This window comes from Chelon labrosus, assembly GCF_963514085.1.
Source record: "Chelon labrosus genome assembly, chromosome: 21".
Taxonomy (NCBI): domain Eukaryota; kingdom Metazoa; phylum Chordata; class Actinopteri; order Mugiliformes; family Mugilidae; genus Chelon; species Chelon labrosus.
Genome location: NC_140354.1, coordinates 4,490,030 through 4,506,408, shown reverse-complemented (window position 1 = coordinate 4,506,408; position 16,379 = coordinate 4,490,030). Strand labels below are relative to the sequence as shown.

Sequence of the window (16,379 nt, the reverse complement as noted above, 5' to 3'; positions counted from 1 at the left end):
AAACCCAGCCCCTACCTTGCGCCATCAGCTGTAAAGTATGTAAAGTGTCCCAGTGTTTTTCTCTAATAGGTGTGTTTCACTACCGCTTAAAAAACTCTGACAAATGTCTCCCTCTAGTGTATAAACACTGCAGCGATTCGCTTCCACAACACACGTGTAGAGGAGAAGACTGGAAGTTTAACAAAGTAGAAACACGTAGGATATTTCGAGCCAAAACCATCCACTCGTCGGTCTAACTGTATTGCATTAACCCCCTGTTCTTTTATCCTGTATTTCTAGGATTCTGTTTTTGTTTTTTTGTTTTTCAGTATTTCCACCGGTTCTTGAATGCACCATAATTAAACGTCCGGCCCTTCTTCCGTCACGTCATTTCCAACATGGCGGCGCCCCTCGCTGAGGATGGAGTGGAGGGAGGTAGCAGTGGAACGGGGCTGATTGGGACAGAGTCATCCAGCGAGGGTATCAAGAGACCTCAGTTCGGCACACGTTTCCTCACAGACCCGCGGCAGGTCTTCCAGCACAACGCATGGTAGGTGTCTTATACCAGAAAAGGACAGACCTACGTCCATGTGAATAGTGTCCCCAGGCTGGGACATTGTCACTGCTAACAGTAGTTCAGCAAGACTTCAGTTACAACTTTTCACCGATTAAATTACTTTAAATATCTGCTGTTTTGTCTGGGGGTTTACTAAAGGAGGTATTTTGTTGTGGTTACAAAAAACTCTCATCATAGTATCTGTAAGTCTGAGTGGGTGTTAAATAGCAAAATAATTGAAATTCTTCAACTACTGTATAGTGCAATAATCAAATTAACAATTAGTTTTCTGTTTCAGACTACATTCTAGCTCTAAACAAAAAATAAAAAACATCAATGCTGCACAGTCTAGTGTCATACGTTCGCATAATATATTTTGTCGAATGGACTGTGTGATATAATGTATAAAATGCAAGGCGTAAATTGCCACCAGTCTGATAGAGTTGGGAAATTTCCTAGCCTTGTCTGAACTGTCACAAGAAAACCTTCATCTTCAACTGCTCCTGTGCTGATTTTCTTCCACCTTGCTTCGTCCACAGTGGATAATACTGTTTTGTTGTCAACAGGGACAACGTGGAGTGGACCGATGAACAAGAGGCAGCTGCCAAGAAGAAAGTCTCAGAAAACAATCAGCCGCTGCCTTCAGAGAAACAAGGTTGCATTATTGCTGTCCAGGCTCGTGGATCGTAGTATAAACCTCACATTATGACTAACGTTAGGAATCGCTAACAGAAGAGAACAGCATTCAGCAAAGTGGCATAATTATTGGCTTATTTCTCTTTAATTGGAGTTTTATGTGACGTATAAACTAACCAGCTCATATTAACTTTTGATCTTTGATCTTTTGACGCATTTAATTACCACTTAAATGAAATGGTGTGTAATCAATTTTATGCATTAACACTTTGGACACTGGCTTTACTCCCTTACCTTTTTCTTTGCAGAGGAATTTGACAACCGGGCCAACGAGTATTGGAACGATTTTTACACGATCCATGAGAATCGCTTCTTCAAAGACCGTCACTGGCTCTTCACGGAGTTCCCGGAGTTGGCTCCACAGTGCAGCCTCAAACATGAATCCCATCCTGACATCGCTGGTGCAGATGACAGGAAACAGGACAGCCTGGATCAAGAACAACACGGGGAATCTGCTGCTTTGTCTCACACTGATGAGGACTTTCCTGGCTCCTCTGCCACATACCGCATTCTGGAGGTAAGAGATAAATATAAAAGGAAAAGTATGCAAAGTTTGTTGCTGGATTTGCTAAAGCAAACGCTCTTCAAATAGCTTTTTTTAAAAAAAACAAATCAGTCTCAGAAACTTGTTAACAGACTTTACTCAAAGCTAACGGTAATATTTTTGAGGAACTTCCAAAAACATATGCATTAACTTGAATGGCTGGAACTATCTGCTTCATTATTGTCTATTATACGGATTGCCCAATTACAGTTAAAACATTTTCTGTAAAAAATTAACAGGTAGCACTCAGTTGTCTCAAAATAATAATCAGGAAATACAGAGTAAGATATTCTCAGACATTCAGCCTTCATAAGATAAGATCAGATGGAACTGCATTAATCTCATAGAAAATTCTTGTGCCAAAGGAGCAAGTAACAGTAGCCAGAGAAAACATAACAATACACTTTTCATGATCTCACATAAGAAAAACACAATGTAGATAGCTAGTAACAGTGTGTATGTGTGTCTCTTTGAGTTACTCAGTATCTTTCTAAATGGATCACATTGTTGCCTTTCTTATTGTGGAGAACTGGAGTTGTGTGTCCTTGACAACAGTTTACATTTTTTAGCAACTATTGCTTCTAGACTTGGATTCGTGCTTTTGAAACAGTGACTACCATTTGTATTCTGTTTATGTGAAGAAGTGGAGTCAAAAGAATTAAATGTCATCTGAATTGATGCATTCTGCGCAGGTGGGCTGTGGTGTGGGGAACACTGTTTTTCCAATACTAAAGACCAACAAGTAAGTTTACACAAGACGCTTGCATTTAAAAAAAATAAAAATACTATTCTTATTTCTCTTACAGTGTAATATGCACAGAAAGCTATAACTGCGGCTTTGTTTTTTGCAGTGACCCGGGACTCTTTGTATACTGCTGCGATTTCTCCAGCACTGCTGTGGAGTTGGTCAAGGTGAGATGATTGGGAGATCATAAAAGGATGATGTGCACTCCTCTCAAAGGTTGTGGGCTAACGACGGAATTAAAATTGCTTCCTTGTCGTCAGACTAATCCAGAGTACGACCAGGGGCGCTGCTTTGCCTTTGTTCACGACTTAAGTGATGCAGAAGCCAATTACCCCGTCCCTGATGGAACCCTTGATGTTATAGTCCTAATCTTTGTGCTATCCGCCCTGCATCCCAACAAGTATGAACTTCTTTTTTTTTACCTTCCTCCTTCTTTTTCTTCCGATTTCCACTTTTGTTAAATACTGCACTACTTGTCTTAATGTGTTTCCCCCTTTCCAGGATGCAGGCATCCATCAGTAGACTAGCACACCTGCTAAAGCCTGGGGGGGTGATGCTCCTCAGGGACTATGGACGCTACGATATGGCTCAACTACGTTTCAAGAAAGGTTAGTCAGGTTGAAGTCCAAACTCATAAAGATCCATTACTCATGGGGTATTACTTGTGTTGATCGCTGGAAATGTGTTTTTCTGGTAGCACCGCCTTAGACCCTTAAAAGCAATATTCTGTATTCAAGCAGTTCAAAGTGCAGACAAAGTATGGTGCTCTTAAACAATGTTAAATAATATTATGGAATACTCCTGAAGCAGATAACAGTGAGTCTGGTTGTACGACACCTGTTAAACCAAGGTGTTTAAGTAATACTTACAGACCACAAGTTTAAAGGGCATGTTTGCAATTTGTTGTAGAATAATACATATGTTGTGTCTCCGTACTTGTTTCAGGAAGGTGTCTTTCAGAAAACTTTTATGTCCGAGGTGATGGAACAAGAGTATATTTCTTTACCCAAGGTAAAAATAAGAGCAATTCCTTTAAGAATGATTAGTAATATTCTGGTGAATTGTATAACACATGTCTGTTCTTGAAATTCAGATGAGCTTCACGAGCTGTTCACTGAGGCTGGCCTGGAGAAAGTGCAGAACCTCGTGGACAGAAGGCTGCAGGTGAACAGAGGAAAACAGCTCACCATGTACAGGGTGTGGATCCAGTGCAAGTACCGCAAGGCTCGAGTTTAGCCACCTGACATGCAGGGCTGAGGAGGGGGAACGCACCTAGCTCGACCTTCAGCCAACAAAGGCAACGGACTAGTTTTATGACTATCAAGAAGATGGTGCTGCAATCATTGCTTTAAAAGCGATGATTACTCATTTTCGGCTGATGTGTTCAGTGATCTGAGAAAAGGCTGGTTACTCCATATGAGTGTTTCTATTCTGCCATTGTTTTTAATTAGCTAATGTTTTGAAATAAATGTCATTGTTTTTAAGAAAACATGGATCCTTTTGTACATGAAAAAAAAAAAAAATGATAATAAAAATCTAAACAGCATTTCCATTGAAGCATTTTAAAGCATCCTTCAAAGGAGGAGGATGTCATTAATTTCGTGTCTATCCTAATAGTGCTTTGCTTATCACCACAACCTATTAAACCCATTTATACTTGAATGGCTAGTGTGAAATAGACCCCCGCCCCCAAACTTGGCAACTTATTTACATTTAATAAGTATGGTATGTGGGTGTGAACATCAACTTTCCGATAAGTGATCATTTTGCTAGTTGTGTGGGTGGGCGCGCGCTAGTAAATTGTATTGTGTACAGAGGGATTTGCCATTGGTCCAGACCAGAGATTTTGGGGCAGGCGTGGACTGAACGAAGGTGAAAATGCTTGAACAATCTCACGAGAAAATATGAGATTTTACTGATTATTGTTTACATTGCAAAAACATGAGAACCGAACCGAATCGATCCGGATTCAACTGAAACGCCTGCAACATCCCAACTTCCGAAACAGATTGTTTTTTTCCCCGCAGGGAGGAAGGCGACTGGAGCCGAACTTTGTTTTGATCGAGCTGAAAGCCAAGACCCGAAATTCATCTCACCAGCGGGGGAGATAAAGATAGGGGGTAACTAACGCGAGCTTAAAGACATTATTTATACCTTGGTGAAAACCGCAGGATCTCGAGGGTCGCCATTGTGTGGAAGAAGATACCTAACCTAGGCAGGGTATGGTCCTCGGAGAGAGGGATGTGATGGGGATCCCTGCCTAAGGAGTACAGAAAGGCGGGTTTGGGATACCCGGAGTTGTCGAGGCCTCCGAGGGAATCCTCCGTCGTCTACCTTGAGCTGCACAGCGCGCTCCCGTGTCTTGATCGTTAACAATCAGCACGCGAGGGACGCGGCTGTGGATGCGGCCTAGCCTGGGAGGGTCTGTCGAGCACCGGGGAAACAACGGAGACGGTTTCAGGGTTAACAACAGGCCCTCCGGAGGACCGAGAAATATAAAATTACAGTAAGTGTCTCGTCAGGTTGTCGAACAAAAGAATATATATGGACATGTCTCCTGATACAACGAGTCCAGACGTCGTGGCACGAGCGCCTAGCAACACAGAAGTGAGGAGATGCTTCTTTTTGACAGACGACGCTAGCCAGTTGGATACCTAATGCTACCTATCTAACGTGTTCGTGTAACAGTTGCTGGCAGGAATTGAGATGTTTTTTCAGAGTAGTTATCTTTTCAGACGGCTATAGTTGAGACAACTTTAATCAGCATCTGCCTGGTTTGCGTACGTTAACTGTTTGACAAAATCACATCAAATGTTGCCAGCTAACATTAACCGTTAGCTCTCCAATTGCAATGCTATGTGATGGCCAACGTCGGTAGGCTTGTTAGCTCATTTAAGGTTAGCTCAGTGTTAGCAAGCTACCTCGCCGACCATTCACTGATGATATTTCAAATCGATGTGCTTGTTGTTTTAACGATAGATGAGCCACTATGCCCAGTTATGAGTCGAGACCAAGACTAGAATGTATTATAATAAGACACGAATTCTGTAGGTTATATTATGTATCTAATGTATTCATGGAGTGGGTAACATACAGACATATCAGTCAGTGTTGGGCGTGTAACTTAAACGTTAACCTTTGCACAAGCTAGCAAGCTGGGCACTTATTGTCTACCGTGGCCTTTTCCATGGCTGTGAATGTGTTTGGCAGTCCCTCCATTAGTGACCTTTCATAACTCCAGGGCCATGTAACTTAGGCCAATGATGCCAGAGCGTTATCACATGATGCTATAATTTTCCAGGCAGTGACTTTACACATCTGGCCCACGTCTTTAATGCACAGTCAGTATCCGTGATTGCCTATATTTTTTTGCCGTGATTGTGTAGTCTGTGTTTTGAGTATTTTACTGAGTTGCCAAGTTGTGTAGCAGGTATTTGTTCAACACACATGATGGTGTATAACATTATTGTCAAGCTTATTGATGACTCAGAACAAGAATTTTCCACATCCATATAGCTAAAAACAGCCATGACTCATCACAACCAATGCCTTTTGAAACAGTGATCCCTCACTCTCACTTGAATATTCCAGACTCTACGCCTTCCTTAATCTGTGCTCTTGTCTCTGCAGCCATGATGGAAGAACTGCATAGCCTGGACCCCCGGCGGCAGGAGCTGTTGGAGGCTCGCTTCACTGGGGTCGGCGTAGCTAAGGTTTGTGTTACAGCAGATGTCGCGAAGGTGGAGCATGGGATCTTTTTCTTGTGCTTGCAATCACAGATTTCCTCCATTACACACATTTGTGAATCTATTTCTTTCTTTGTCTCACTTTGCCTTAGTGTCATTCTGCTGTTTGGCCTGGACAGGCTTGGCCCCACTCCTTTTCTTTGTCTGTCTCTGGAGAAGGTTGAGCTGTGTCTGTGTTTTTTGGCTGGTGTGATATGGCATCTCTCCCTGGCTCATGATGTAGTGGCTGTATATGCAAGTGGTGATGCTTGCCAAAAAGGCCACAGACGGGACAGGGGTGGTAGGGGGAGGAGGAGAGAAGGCAGAGGAGGAATGCAGAAATAGTTCTTGACCAGGTGTAAGTCGAGGCATCATTTAGCCTTCCGCCCCCTTGCTTGCTACATGGACGGAGCTGTCTTTGTGGAAGGTGATCTTGGAACAGTTAGAGAGTGAGAGTCGGTGCCAGGAGTGGGCCCTGTGCCAGCCATAGGCAGAGATGAGCCCAGAGCATGGCATGGCTGCTGCCGCAGAGAAAATGGCGGCTCTCGCTAAGGCATCATGCCACTACCATCCTGTATGACAAGGGATGCAATGTGTCTGTGGGACAAGCCAGAGAGAAGTGTGTCAACAAATGGCTCTGACAAAAGACGGGTTGGTGGTCTAAAAGCCCATCAATATCTCAGAATAGGTTAGTTTTTTCTTGACCTTGGACAACCCTGTGGCACTTCTGCTCCCTCTGTCATCACTGAGTTGGCATAAAGAAAGGAAAATTGTTATCCTTTGAGGACAAAGAGCTAGGACACCTTTTGATAATGGATCAGAGAGGGCCCAAAATTGCTGGAAAGTGCATTTCCTCTTGAGCAAACAACCAAGATATTTTTTTGGTGGTGGTGTTCGGGGGGGGGGGTCCAAAAAGCAGCTGTCATTCTTAGACCAACCAAAGCAGCTTTTTACAGACTAATTCTCTAGAGAATTAAGGAATGGTTAAGTCCATGGTGAACAGGAGAAAGATAGATGACATTATCTAAAGGTGACAGACAGCAGAGGGAGGAATACATCCGTAGCAGCATGCCTAATGTTCAGCCATTTTAGGAGGGTTCAGTGAGAGAGCTCTAGTGTGCTCTGAATGACTAAGTATCTCTCCCTGATTGGACAGTGCCTGCTGAATTCTGATGTGATTCATTTGATTGACAGGCATCACCTAGGGAACCGGCATTAGGACTATTGCAGGGCTGCATTTCGGTGGGAAGTTAATAGGGATGGTATTTAGACAAAACGCCGCATCCCTTTCTCTGTTTCTCACCCATTTTCCTCTGTGTTTTCTAACTCCGTGTGTGTGCTCTTTCACATGCATGTTGAAGGTACAATTTTTATGTACGGATCTCTTGCCTCTTTATAGTATCTCTCTCTTTAATTACTTGCTGTGCTTGATCATTATGTATTTTTACCTAATTTTAACAGGGCTCGGGTCAGAATCAAAATGAGTCATCCAATCAGAGTCTGTGCAGTGTGGGCTCGCTCAGTGACAAAGAGCTAGAGGTTAGTGTCTTTCACATATAAATAGCATTTTTTTGTTTATGCCAACCATCTTCTTGTTACCTTATTATACATTTGGTTGATGGATGCTGCTTTCCCAACAGACTCCAGAGAAAAAGGCAAATGACCAGAGAGTGAGAAAACGCAAAGCAGACCACTTTGACAGCAGTCAAGGTAAGATTCTCTCCTATGACCGTTTGATCAAGTATCTCAAACACCACCCTCTCCCTGAACTCCCTGTCTCTCCTTCCCAGGCAAAGCAGGAGCACGAGGACATAAAATTAGTGATTATTTTGAGGTGAGTACAGAAAATGACCTTCCTTTGTCGTACAGACTGCATATCATGTCCTCTAAAATGCTTCAGTACTGGGTGCATATCTTTTCATACTTACTTTCTAGCCTCTTCTTTTAGCCATCTCGGTCTTTCCATTGAATTGCTTTCTTCTTCTTTATGTGTCTGTCAGTTTGCGGGAGGTAGCGGTCCTGGTACCAGCCCTGCCAGGGGAATTCCACCAGTGGTCCGCTCTTCCCCACAACACTCTCTCTCCAACCCCCCTGTCATGGTGAGCATGTTTGCTCTGTGGTCTTTCTTGTGCTTTTTTATCTCATAACCCTCTCTCTTGCCATTCTGTCTTCTATTCTTGTTATTAACACTAGCAGTTTGTTTTACTGTTGGAAAAAGCTCCTATAATATCCAAAACCAAGGAAAGAAATCATAAAGACGAACATATTCTGGAAGTGGAAAAGACTGATAATGCAAATTCACTTACATCCAAGTTGTCAAATAATAATAGAAAGACTTTAGATGAACCTGTTGCTTGTGCCTTTTGGTATTTGAGTCTATGTGTAAGTAAAATTAATTTCCAAACACTGCAATTCATCCTGAGTCCTGAGTGCTGTTTCTTTGACAATTTAATACTTTTGTAATTCTGATTGACTCTTTATACTAGACTCTATACTAGACTTTAGACTCTTCATATTATTTTGTTTTTGTTTATTTTGCCAGTTTGCTGTCATGTTTTATTAAGACTTGCAGGTCGAGATCTTGATAAATTTTTTTTAATGTGACAAACTTCACACTTTAGGACACCCATGTGCATGTGTATTGTTTATTGGAAGAATGTTTCTGCCTCCCAGGTGCAGCAGGGAAGCCCCTCCTCTGTCAGTTCGGCCAACACAGAGCACTCCTCGTGTTCACTGAAGCCTACTTCTCTTCATGTGCTCCACAAAGCCACACAGGTACTTGACACACCGCCTGATGACAAAAATCTTCAAGAACTGCAAGTTAATATAAGATGGGACTCCTTGTTGCACTACTTTTTTTTTTTTTTACTTTTTTTTTTTTGAATGATCCACCATTAACAAACACTTTTTGTGCTCACCTTTAGTCTGACCTTACTATAGAGAAACTAACAGCAATGGAGAACAACAAGAACTCTGACCTGGAGAAGAAGGAAGGCCGAATAGACGATTTGTTGCGGGTACTAATCACATTACATTTCATCCCTGCTACTCTGCTTGCCATTTTCAGTAGTTTTGAGAATGTCACTTTCTTTGTCTTGGTTTTTCATGCAGTGCATGTTAGAGGTGACACATTCATTCTGGACATGTGTAACAAGTTTTGTTCATTCTTTTTATCTGACCATTTTCCTGCTTGTTTGTATTTTGTCGTCCAGGCAAACTGTGAACTGAGGAGACAAATTGATGAGCAGCAGAGGATGCTGGAGCGATACAAGGAACGCTTAAATAAGTGTGTGACCATGTCCAAGAAGCTGCTGATTGAAAAAGTATGTTCATCTAGTCTGGCTTTGAGCATTTTAATAAGCTTTAATTTAGGTTATGTAGAATCAATAGATTTGATGCCGGCCTTTCTCCGCCCTTACACAAGTCAAAACAGGAGAAGATGGCATGCCGGGATAAAAGTATGCAGGATCGGCTTCGACTGGGTCACTTCACCACAGTGAGACATGGAGCATCTTTCACAGAGCAGTGGACGGATGGATATGCCTTCCAAAATCTTATCAAGTGAGTGGCTTTCTACTTAAACTTCTTTCCCACTTGTTTTTAAGTTGTAGTTCAAGAATCAAAATCTCACTAGAAACAACACATGCTGACCAGTACAAGATTCACTTGTTTTAACTATCACAATAAATTACCTTATATGACTGTATTTTTTTTTTTGTACATTAAAGCTACTTCCTCAGCATTAGAGCTTATCAAAGGAGCACACAAAGAAGCATTAATTAAGTCTGTATTTCCTACTAATTGTATTGTCTGTTTCCAGACAACAAGAAAGGATTAACTCTCAGCGAGAAGACATTGAAAGGCAGAGGAAGCTTCTGGCCAAACGGAAGCCGCCCTCCATGGCCCAGACTCCACCACCAAGTCTGGAGCAAAACAAACGCAAAAGCAAGACCAATGGAACAGAAAGTGAAGCGTACGGTGCTTTTGTTTATTTGTCGCCTCTTTTACACCAGTTATTTTTTCTCCATTTGAAGTTGCACGTGATTCTATGTTCTTGCAGGTTATCGCAGGCTGAGTACCATGAGCAGGAAGAAATCTTTAAGCTAAGGCTAGGCCATCTTAAGAAGGTAATGTATAATGCATTTGAAAGTTTCTTGTTGCCACCATGTTCATTATACGATTCCTATGTTTAGTTTTTGCACAACTTTTTAAATTATAAAATTGTCTCTTGCAGGAGGAGGCTGAGATCCAGGCAGAGCTGGAGAGATTGGAGCGAGTCCGGAACCTGCACATACGCGAGCTGAAAAGGATTCACAATGAAGATAATTCCCAGTATGATTTCTTAAGCTTCCTTTCAGACATGGAATACATAATACTGATGCCTTCGTCAAGCTGTTGGTGTCGCTCACACTTAGGAGGCTTTTACTTTAGTGTGTTTTCAAGCTTCATTCAGACAGGCCAAATTCCTTTAGTCGGTGGCAAAACTTCACTTGTGATAACATATACAGTTCATTCCTGTGCTCTTTGACAGTTTTGTCTTGATGCACATACAACAGAACTTTTTTGTTTATCTAATTAGACACCTGAACAGAGACGCAGAGAGAAATCCCTGTTCACAGGAACCAAGCTGTTGCTGTAGAAAAAGTCATTATTTCGGTTGATGACAGCAGCTGTAGTGGAAGATATCTTGACATTTCTAATGAGAGCTGAGGCAGAAAGTTGTCATCACTTCCAAATGATTCGGAACAATTTTTATTTGCAGTCAAACAGTGCCACTTTCAAATGATGGGATTAGGTTGCAACTTTTAAGTGTCACCTCCTAATTTTTGGTGATGGAAAAGCAATATACAGTGAAATGCCATAACTTAGAACTAAAACTTTTTCTATTGTGAAACTGATGAGAAAATGTTAATGGGTGCAACTTAGTTATTGTGACCAAAGTACATATAGATTCAAACACGTGCTATATGTGGTAATATGTGGAATGTTTTTCCCAAGTTTGTGCTGATGAATCTCAGTGCTCTAATTAGTGTACATTGTTTTTCCTTCTGTCCAGATTCAAAGATCACCCTACGCTAAATGACAGATACCTGCTGCTCCATTTACTTGGACGAGGAGGTTTCAGTGAAGTTTACAAGGTGAGAGGCCAGTCAGTCTGTGTTTAACCTTGCTTTCTTCATGCATTTTCTAATAGTTACACATAAAGACATACATTTCTTGTTTTTAATGAATGAGGACCAAAACATCCATACCTTAATACAAGTATGTTACATGCTTAGTAATGAAGTACAATGTCAATGTTGGCGTAGCCATGCAACAAATGCCATTTTCTGCTGCTTAAGAGTCTTATATATGTTGATTGTGAATGTGTGCTTTTGAGGCCAGATTGTAGCACTGAAAACACATTTATTTAATCCTTATAGTAACTGGAGTGTCTCTACTGCAGGTACTTTTTCTTAAAGTACTTGACAGGATCAACATTTTAAGTAAATGATTATAGCAGAATGTGAGAGTTCTTCTTAGAATCTGCCGTCATCACAGTAAAAATGATTAATGAACAGACCCATTTAAAGTGAAGACAGTCTTGCTGCAGCCTAAACAAAGCAGTCCCAAATGTAGTTTCTAATTTATCTTCTAGGCATTTGACTTAACGGAGCAAAGGTATGTTGCAGTCAAAATCCACCAATTAAACAAGAACTGGAGGGATGAGAAGAAGGAAAATTATCACAAGTGAGTGCTGGGCCATTTTCAAGGCAATAATATATTTGCTGTGATTGTAAAGAAATTATGCTCCCCCATCATTAACCCATTTAATGTACTGTGCATAATATTTACCTTTTTAAAAACGACTGGTGTAAATGTTTTTTTTCCCCCCAGACATGCGTGCAGAGAATATAGAATCCATAAAGAGCTGGACCACCCACGAATAGTTAAACTCTATGACTACTTTTCACTTGACACTGATTCGTAAGTCATTCTTTTTAAAACAAATTTGTGGAAAATGTGTACTTCACACTCTTATTGTTTGTTTTGACTTGCCAGTGTGGTTTAATACATCTCCCTTGTTTTGGAGCAGGTTCTGTACAGTCCTGGAGTACTGTGAGGGCAATGACTTGGACTTCTACCTGAAACAGCACAAGCTTATGTCAGAGAAAGAGGGACGCTCCATCATCATGCAGATTGTCAATGCCCTCAAGTACCTCAATGAGATCAGACCGCCCATTATCCACTACGACCTTAAACCTGGTTAGTGTTCACATCACTGTGGCCATTGTAAGAGCTTGCACAATGTTGTTACCATATTCTTGACACATTTCTATTAAACATTCACATAATCCTGTCACTTCCATGCTGCTGCAGCTACCTTAGTTGTTGATTGGGAGTCTATTTTAATGCATGGGGTGCATGACACTGGTTATTAAGCTGCTTAACAGTGTACACACAAAGGCATGATTTTTACATCATGAACTGATTGGAGCGAGTCTATTAAACTCGATTGTTTGAATTTTTTCTAATCTTGTCATTTCTCATTGAGATTCCTCTTTCCATTGAGAATAACATGAGCCTGTTCATTTTTTTTTTCTGTGCCGACTGAGTCTATGGTGGAATCAACAGAACTAAATAATCCAGACTAATTGACTACCTAGTATATTTTTCCTCATGCCTTCAAATCCTGCCCTCTCCCTGCTCAGGTAACATCCTCCTGGTGAATGGCACCGCCTGTGGGGAGATCAAGATCACAGACTTCGGCTTGTCGAAGATCATGGATGATGACAGCTACAACTCGGTGGATGGGATGGAGCTGACTTCACAGGGAGCAGGGACATACTGGTAAGATTGTAACTGGAAGATGTCACCTTAAGTTTATTTAGATATTGTCAGTGACAAATGAAGTACATCACTGAAAGAAAACCGATTGTTAACAGACACTAAAAAGTGCATTTCAGAGAAAATAGACCCAATACTTAATAATAGTGGACATGAGAGGGACACTAAGACACACACCAGCTAGCATCAAACAGAACCAGTTGATTGTCTCCAGCTGGTTGGACACAGCAGGGATACAAATGAATGCAGACAGTTTATTCTAATTTCCTTGATTTTACTTTTCAGCTCTAAAATAAGTCACTTTGCTTTTCAATTTTTTCATCACAAAAAACTCCCCTGGAAATCGAGGAATTTGTTTGTTTTTTCAAATTCTACAGAAGCCCGAAGATTGTAAGATGGAAAATGAATTGCAAAGAAGCTGTGTTAAATTAAGGAGTCATTTGTGCTGATTAACAAGGATTGTTCCTCAATACCCACGGGAAATAAAGCAATCTGTCTTTGATCACTGATGTACCATAAAGGGATAATACTGTAAAGATGGAAAGACAAGGGAAGATGAAACATAAAAACATAACCAGAATTATGCATGAATAAAACGGCACAAACTCTAAAAATGCCACTTCTTAACATAAAAGTATGTGTGTGGCCACAAGGCATTGCTTCACACAACATTTAGATCAAAACGCTTGTAATGTTGCTGAAGCATTGGTGTGACACATGTTTCTACCATTCTGCCTCCTGGCCTAGTGCAAACACAAAAGTAATCTTGCTAAGATGAGCCACCCAACACAAACATATACACTCTGATTGCATAGTTCTTATTGAAGACCTGCTAGTACACCGTGTCTGTTTAAATCACTGTTATGCTTTTTTTCATATGTGGGGACGGAGGGATGAGGTCATACTGGAAAAAGTGATCTTACATGTCATTACCTCAGAATGCTCATTGAAAGACCAGACACATAACTGGGTTTCTTCAAGTTCACTTCCATTAACACGGCTCCCCTTCTCTCGTTTAGGTACCTGCCTCCTGAGTGCTTTGTGGTTGGTAAGGAACCACCCAAAATCTCCAACAAGGTTGATGTGTGGTCTGTGGGAGTCATTTTCTACCAGTGTTTGTATGGCCGCAAGGTGAGACACAACCCTGACTAGAAATGTTGCCTTTGAAAAGATATTTGAGCTGATATTGAGTTCTAAAGTTATTCCAGAAAATGAAGGGAAATGTTAGAATTTTTTTCTTGTTTCTCTCTAGCCCTTTGGACACAACCAGTCACAGCAGGACATTCTGCAGGAGAACACCATTCTGAAGGCAACAGATGTTCAGTTTCCCCCTAAACCTGTAGTCACACCTGAAGCTAAGGTAATAGACACTCACCTCGCTTTTCTCTCTTTATTTTCAATTATGAACCTACTCTCTTTATATGCTCACTACTCCTGTTAAAATGGGGCTTTAGTGTATATATAAGTATATGTTTAATAACTTCTTGAACATTTGAAAAGTTGATCTCTGTGCTTGAGATGATCATTTCTCAGTCCTTCCATTATCTCATCCCTTGTCCCTTCAGGCCTTTATAAGACGCTGTCTAGTCTACCGTAAGGAGGACCGCATCGATGTGCACCAGCTGGCCAGTGATCCCTTCCTCATGCCTCACATCCGCAAGTCGGTGGCCTCCTCGGGCACCTCGAGCATGGCCGTGGCTTCCACATCCAGCTCCTCTAACAGCAGCGCCTCAAACTGAGATCACACCCTTTAAACTGACTGACTGAATCATTTGAAAGGGTGGGGTGCGACGGGGGCGACGCCATGCTGTGTCCCCGTCTCCTAAAACCATCCCACCTTGCCGTGAAGAGCCCATGTGAAACTGGCCAGATGTCGGCAAGGGGTGGGTGAGAGGCCATGGACGGGTTAGGAAGGGAGACCTGCGTCACCCTTCATCCCTCTCATGTCCATCCACCCCAGCCCACCTGTCCTGCTTTCTCAAAAGGCTGGCATTGTTCTGGGGGTCAAAGCCCTGGATGACTCAAACAGCAGGGGGCGAGTTTTGGCACTGTGTTGGTGAAAAGTGGGGTTCAGTGGTTGAGATTTTTCCTTTTCTGCTTAAAAAAGAGAAAATAAAATGAAGTATAGAACTGCTTCAGCTTGGCCAGATGGAAAGGACTGCGGAAGGCCTCATCCCCATACGCTCTCACACACACATACACTCATGCATGAGCCATTCTGGTCCGAGGTAGCCTGAACTCCCTAAGCTCAAACATTTTGTTTGTTCTCATCTCCCTGAACGTAACTGAGAGAACCAGTCAGGGCTGTTATTGTATTGAACCCTAAATATCTATGGCACTAAGCCATTCAACCCACTGTTCTGGGAACCCTTGCCCCACTTAAATTCCAGACCTAGATAGTTTGTGACGAGGAGGGACAGAAGTTACTATCTGGTCCACCCCCTCTCTCCCATATCTTCGTCAGACTCCTGTGACCAAAGCTTATAACTTCCAGCTGGTGGCAGTGTTCCACCTCAGTTTTTATAATGAATGGCGTTTGACTTGTGCTACTTGATATGGAGTGGAGGTTGTTGAGGAATGACCCCTTTTACATTTTTTTAAAAAAACTTCAATTTAACCAGTTTTATGGGGAAAACTGTTGTGTTTTCAAGTTGCCTTTAATTAGAACTGTTATTGTTTTAAACCCCCCCCCCCCATCCCCCACCATAAACACATATTTATTTAGGTATGTTTGAATTTATTTTTGGCCAATAAAATGCAAGGGACTGGTTTACCTGATAGTACTGTTGGGCAAGATTGGGCCTTAACAGAAAGTTGCATAAACCATTAAATACTATTGGTTAAAATGTGTTTGTTGTTCTGGGCTTCTGTCTCGCGGCTTTCTTTGAAGGAACAGCTTCAATTTTCAATGCAGCTGAAAATGTTTTCATGCGCACTTTGCTTGTAGTTGGTCATTATTTATCATTATTCAGTGAATGTTTTTACTGACTTGCACTCATTCCTACCTAGTTACAGATGAGCTGCATTGCTTATACACAGAATTCGGGTGTGTCATAAGTTAAAGGAAACGAAACAGACTATGTCGAGGAAAGTGGAAATATACTGTAATGTCACACTGACCACGACAATATAGAGAGAGCTGCAGTGAAGCAGAAGTGCTGAAATATTTTGAATACATCTCATATGTTCGGAAATCTGGAACTGCCTCTACTTTTTATAGTCTTCTTTTGAAAAAGCACTGTTATTTTTTCCCGTCCCTGCTGAAATCCAAGTATCTGAAAGCCGAAGCAAACCATTAAATATTAA

General features: G+C 41.6%; 1 protein-coding gene across 3 annotated transcripts; it reads left to right on the top strand.

The window, feature by feature from the left end:
- The first annotated feature begins 233 nt into the window (after window positions 1–233).
- On the top strand, window positions 234–15,923 carry tlk2 (tousled-like kinase 2). Of its 3 annotated transcripts, XM_084570865.1 has the most exons (28): window positions 234–529; window positions 1,102–1,190; window positions 1,480–1,748; window positions 2,468–2,517; window positions 2,627–2,687; window positions 2,781–2,920; window positions 3,022–3,128; window positions 3,466–3,531; window positions 6,151–6,233; window positions 7,707–7,784; window positions 7,886–7,955; window positions 8,036–8,079; window positions 8,246–8,344; window positions 8,919–9,020; window positions 9,170–9,262; window positions 9,458–9,568; window positions 9,670–9,806; window positions 10,066–10,218; window positions 10,306–10,372; window positions 10,480–10,577; window positions 11,302–11,383; window positions 11,884–11,975; window positions 12,123–12,212; window positions 12,322–12,491; window positions 12,938–13,076; window positions 14,093–14,204; window positions 14,326–14,433; window positions 14,639–15,923. In XM_084570865.1, exons 1-28 carry the CDS (start codon window positions 378–380, stop codon window positions 14,810–14,812), a joined length of 3,036 nt encoding a protein of 1,011 aa, XP_084426991.1. In that variant the 5' UTR covers window positions 234–377; the 3' UTR covers window positions 14,813–15,923. The 3 variants fall into 3 exon arrangements, with proteins under 3 accessions (XP_084426991.1, XP_084426989.1, XP_084426990.1); XM_084570864.1 differs by lacking the exons at window positions 234–529; window positions 1,102–1,190; window positions 1,480–1,748; ... (3 more) ...; window positions 3,022–3,128; window positions 3,466–3,531 and adding an exon at window positions 4,307–5,026; XM_084570863.1 differs by lacking the exons at window positions 234–529; window positions 1,102–1,190; window positions 1,480–1,748; ... (3 more) ...; window positions 3,022–3,128; window positions 3,466–3,531 and adding an exon at window positions 4,305–5,026 and having other exon boundaries at window positions 10,066–10,372.
- The last annotated feature ends 456 nt before the right edge of the window (window positions 15,924–16,379 follow it).

Bases quoted from the DNA above. Each gene is read 5' to 3' on its own strand.
- tlk2 (XM_084570865.1), top strand. From the start codon at position 378: ATGGCGGCGCCCCTCGCTGAGGATGGAGTGGAGGGAGGTAGCAGTGGA. The intron at 3,129-3,465 runs GTTAGTCAGGTT...TACTTGTTTCAG, and splicing joins TCAACTACGTTTCAAGAAAG to GAAGGTGTCTTTCAGAAAAC. The intron at 14,205-14,325 runs GTGAGACACAAC...GTTTCTCTCTAG, and splicing joins AGTGTTTGTATGGCCGCAAG to CCCTTTGGACACAACCAGTC.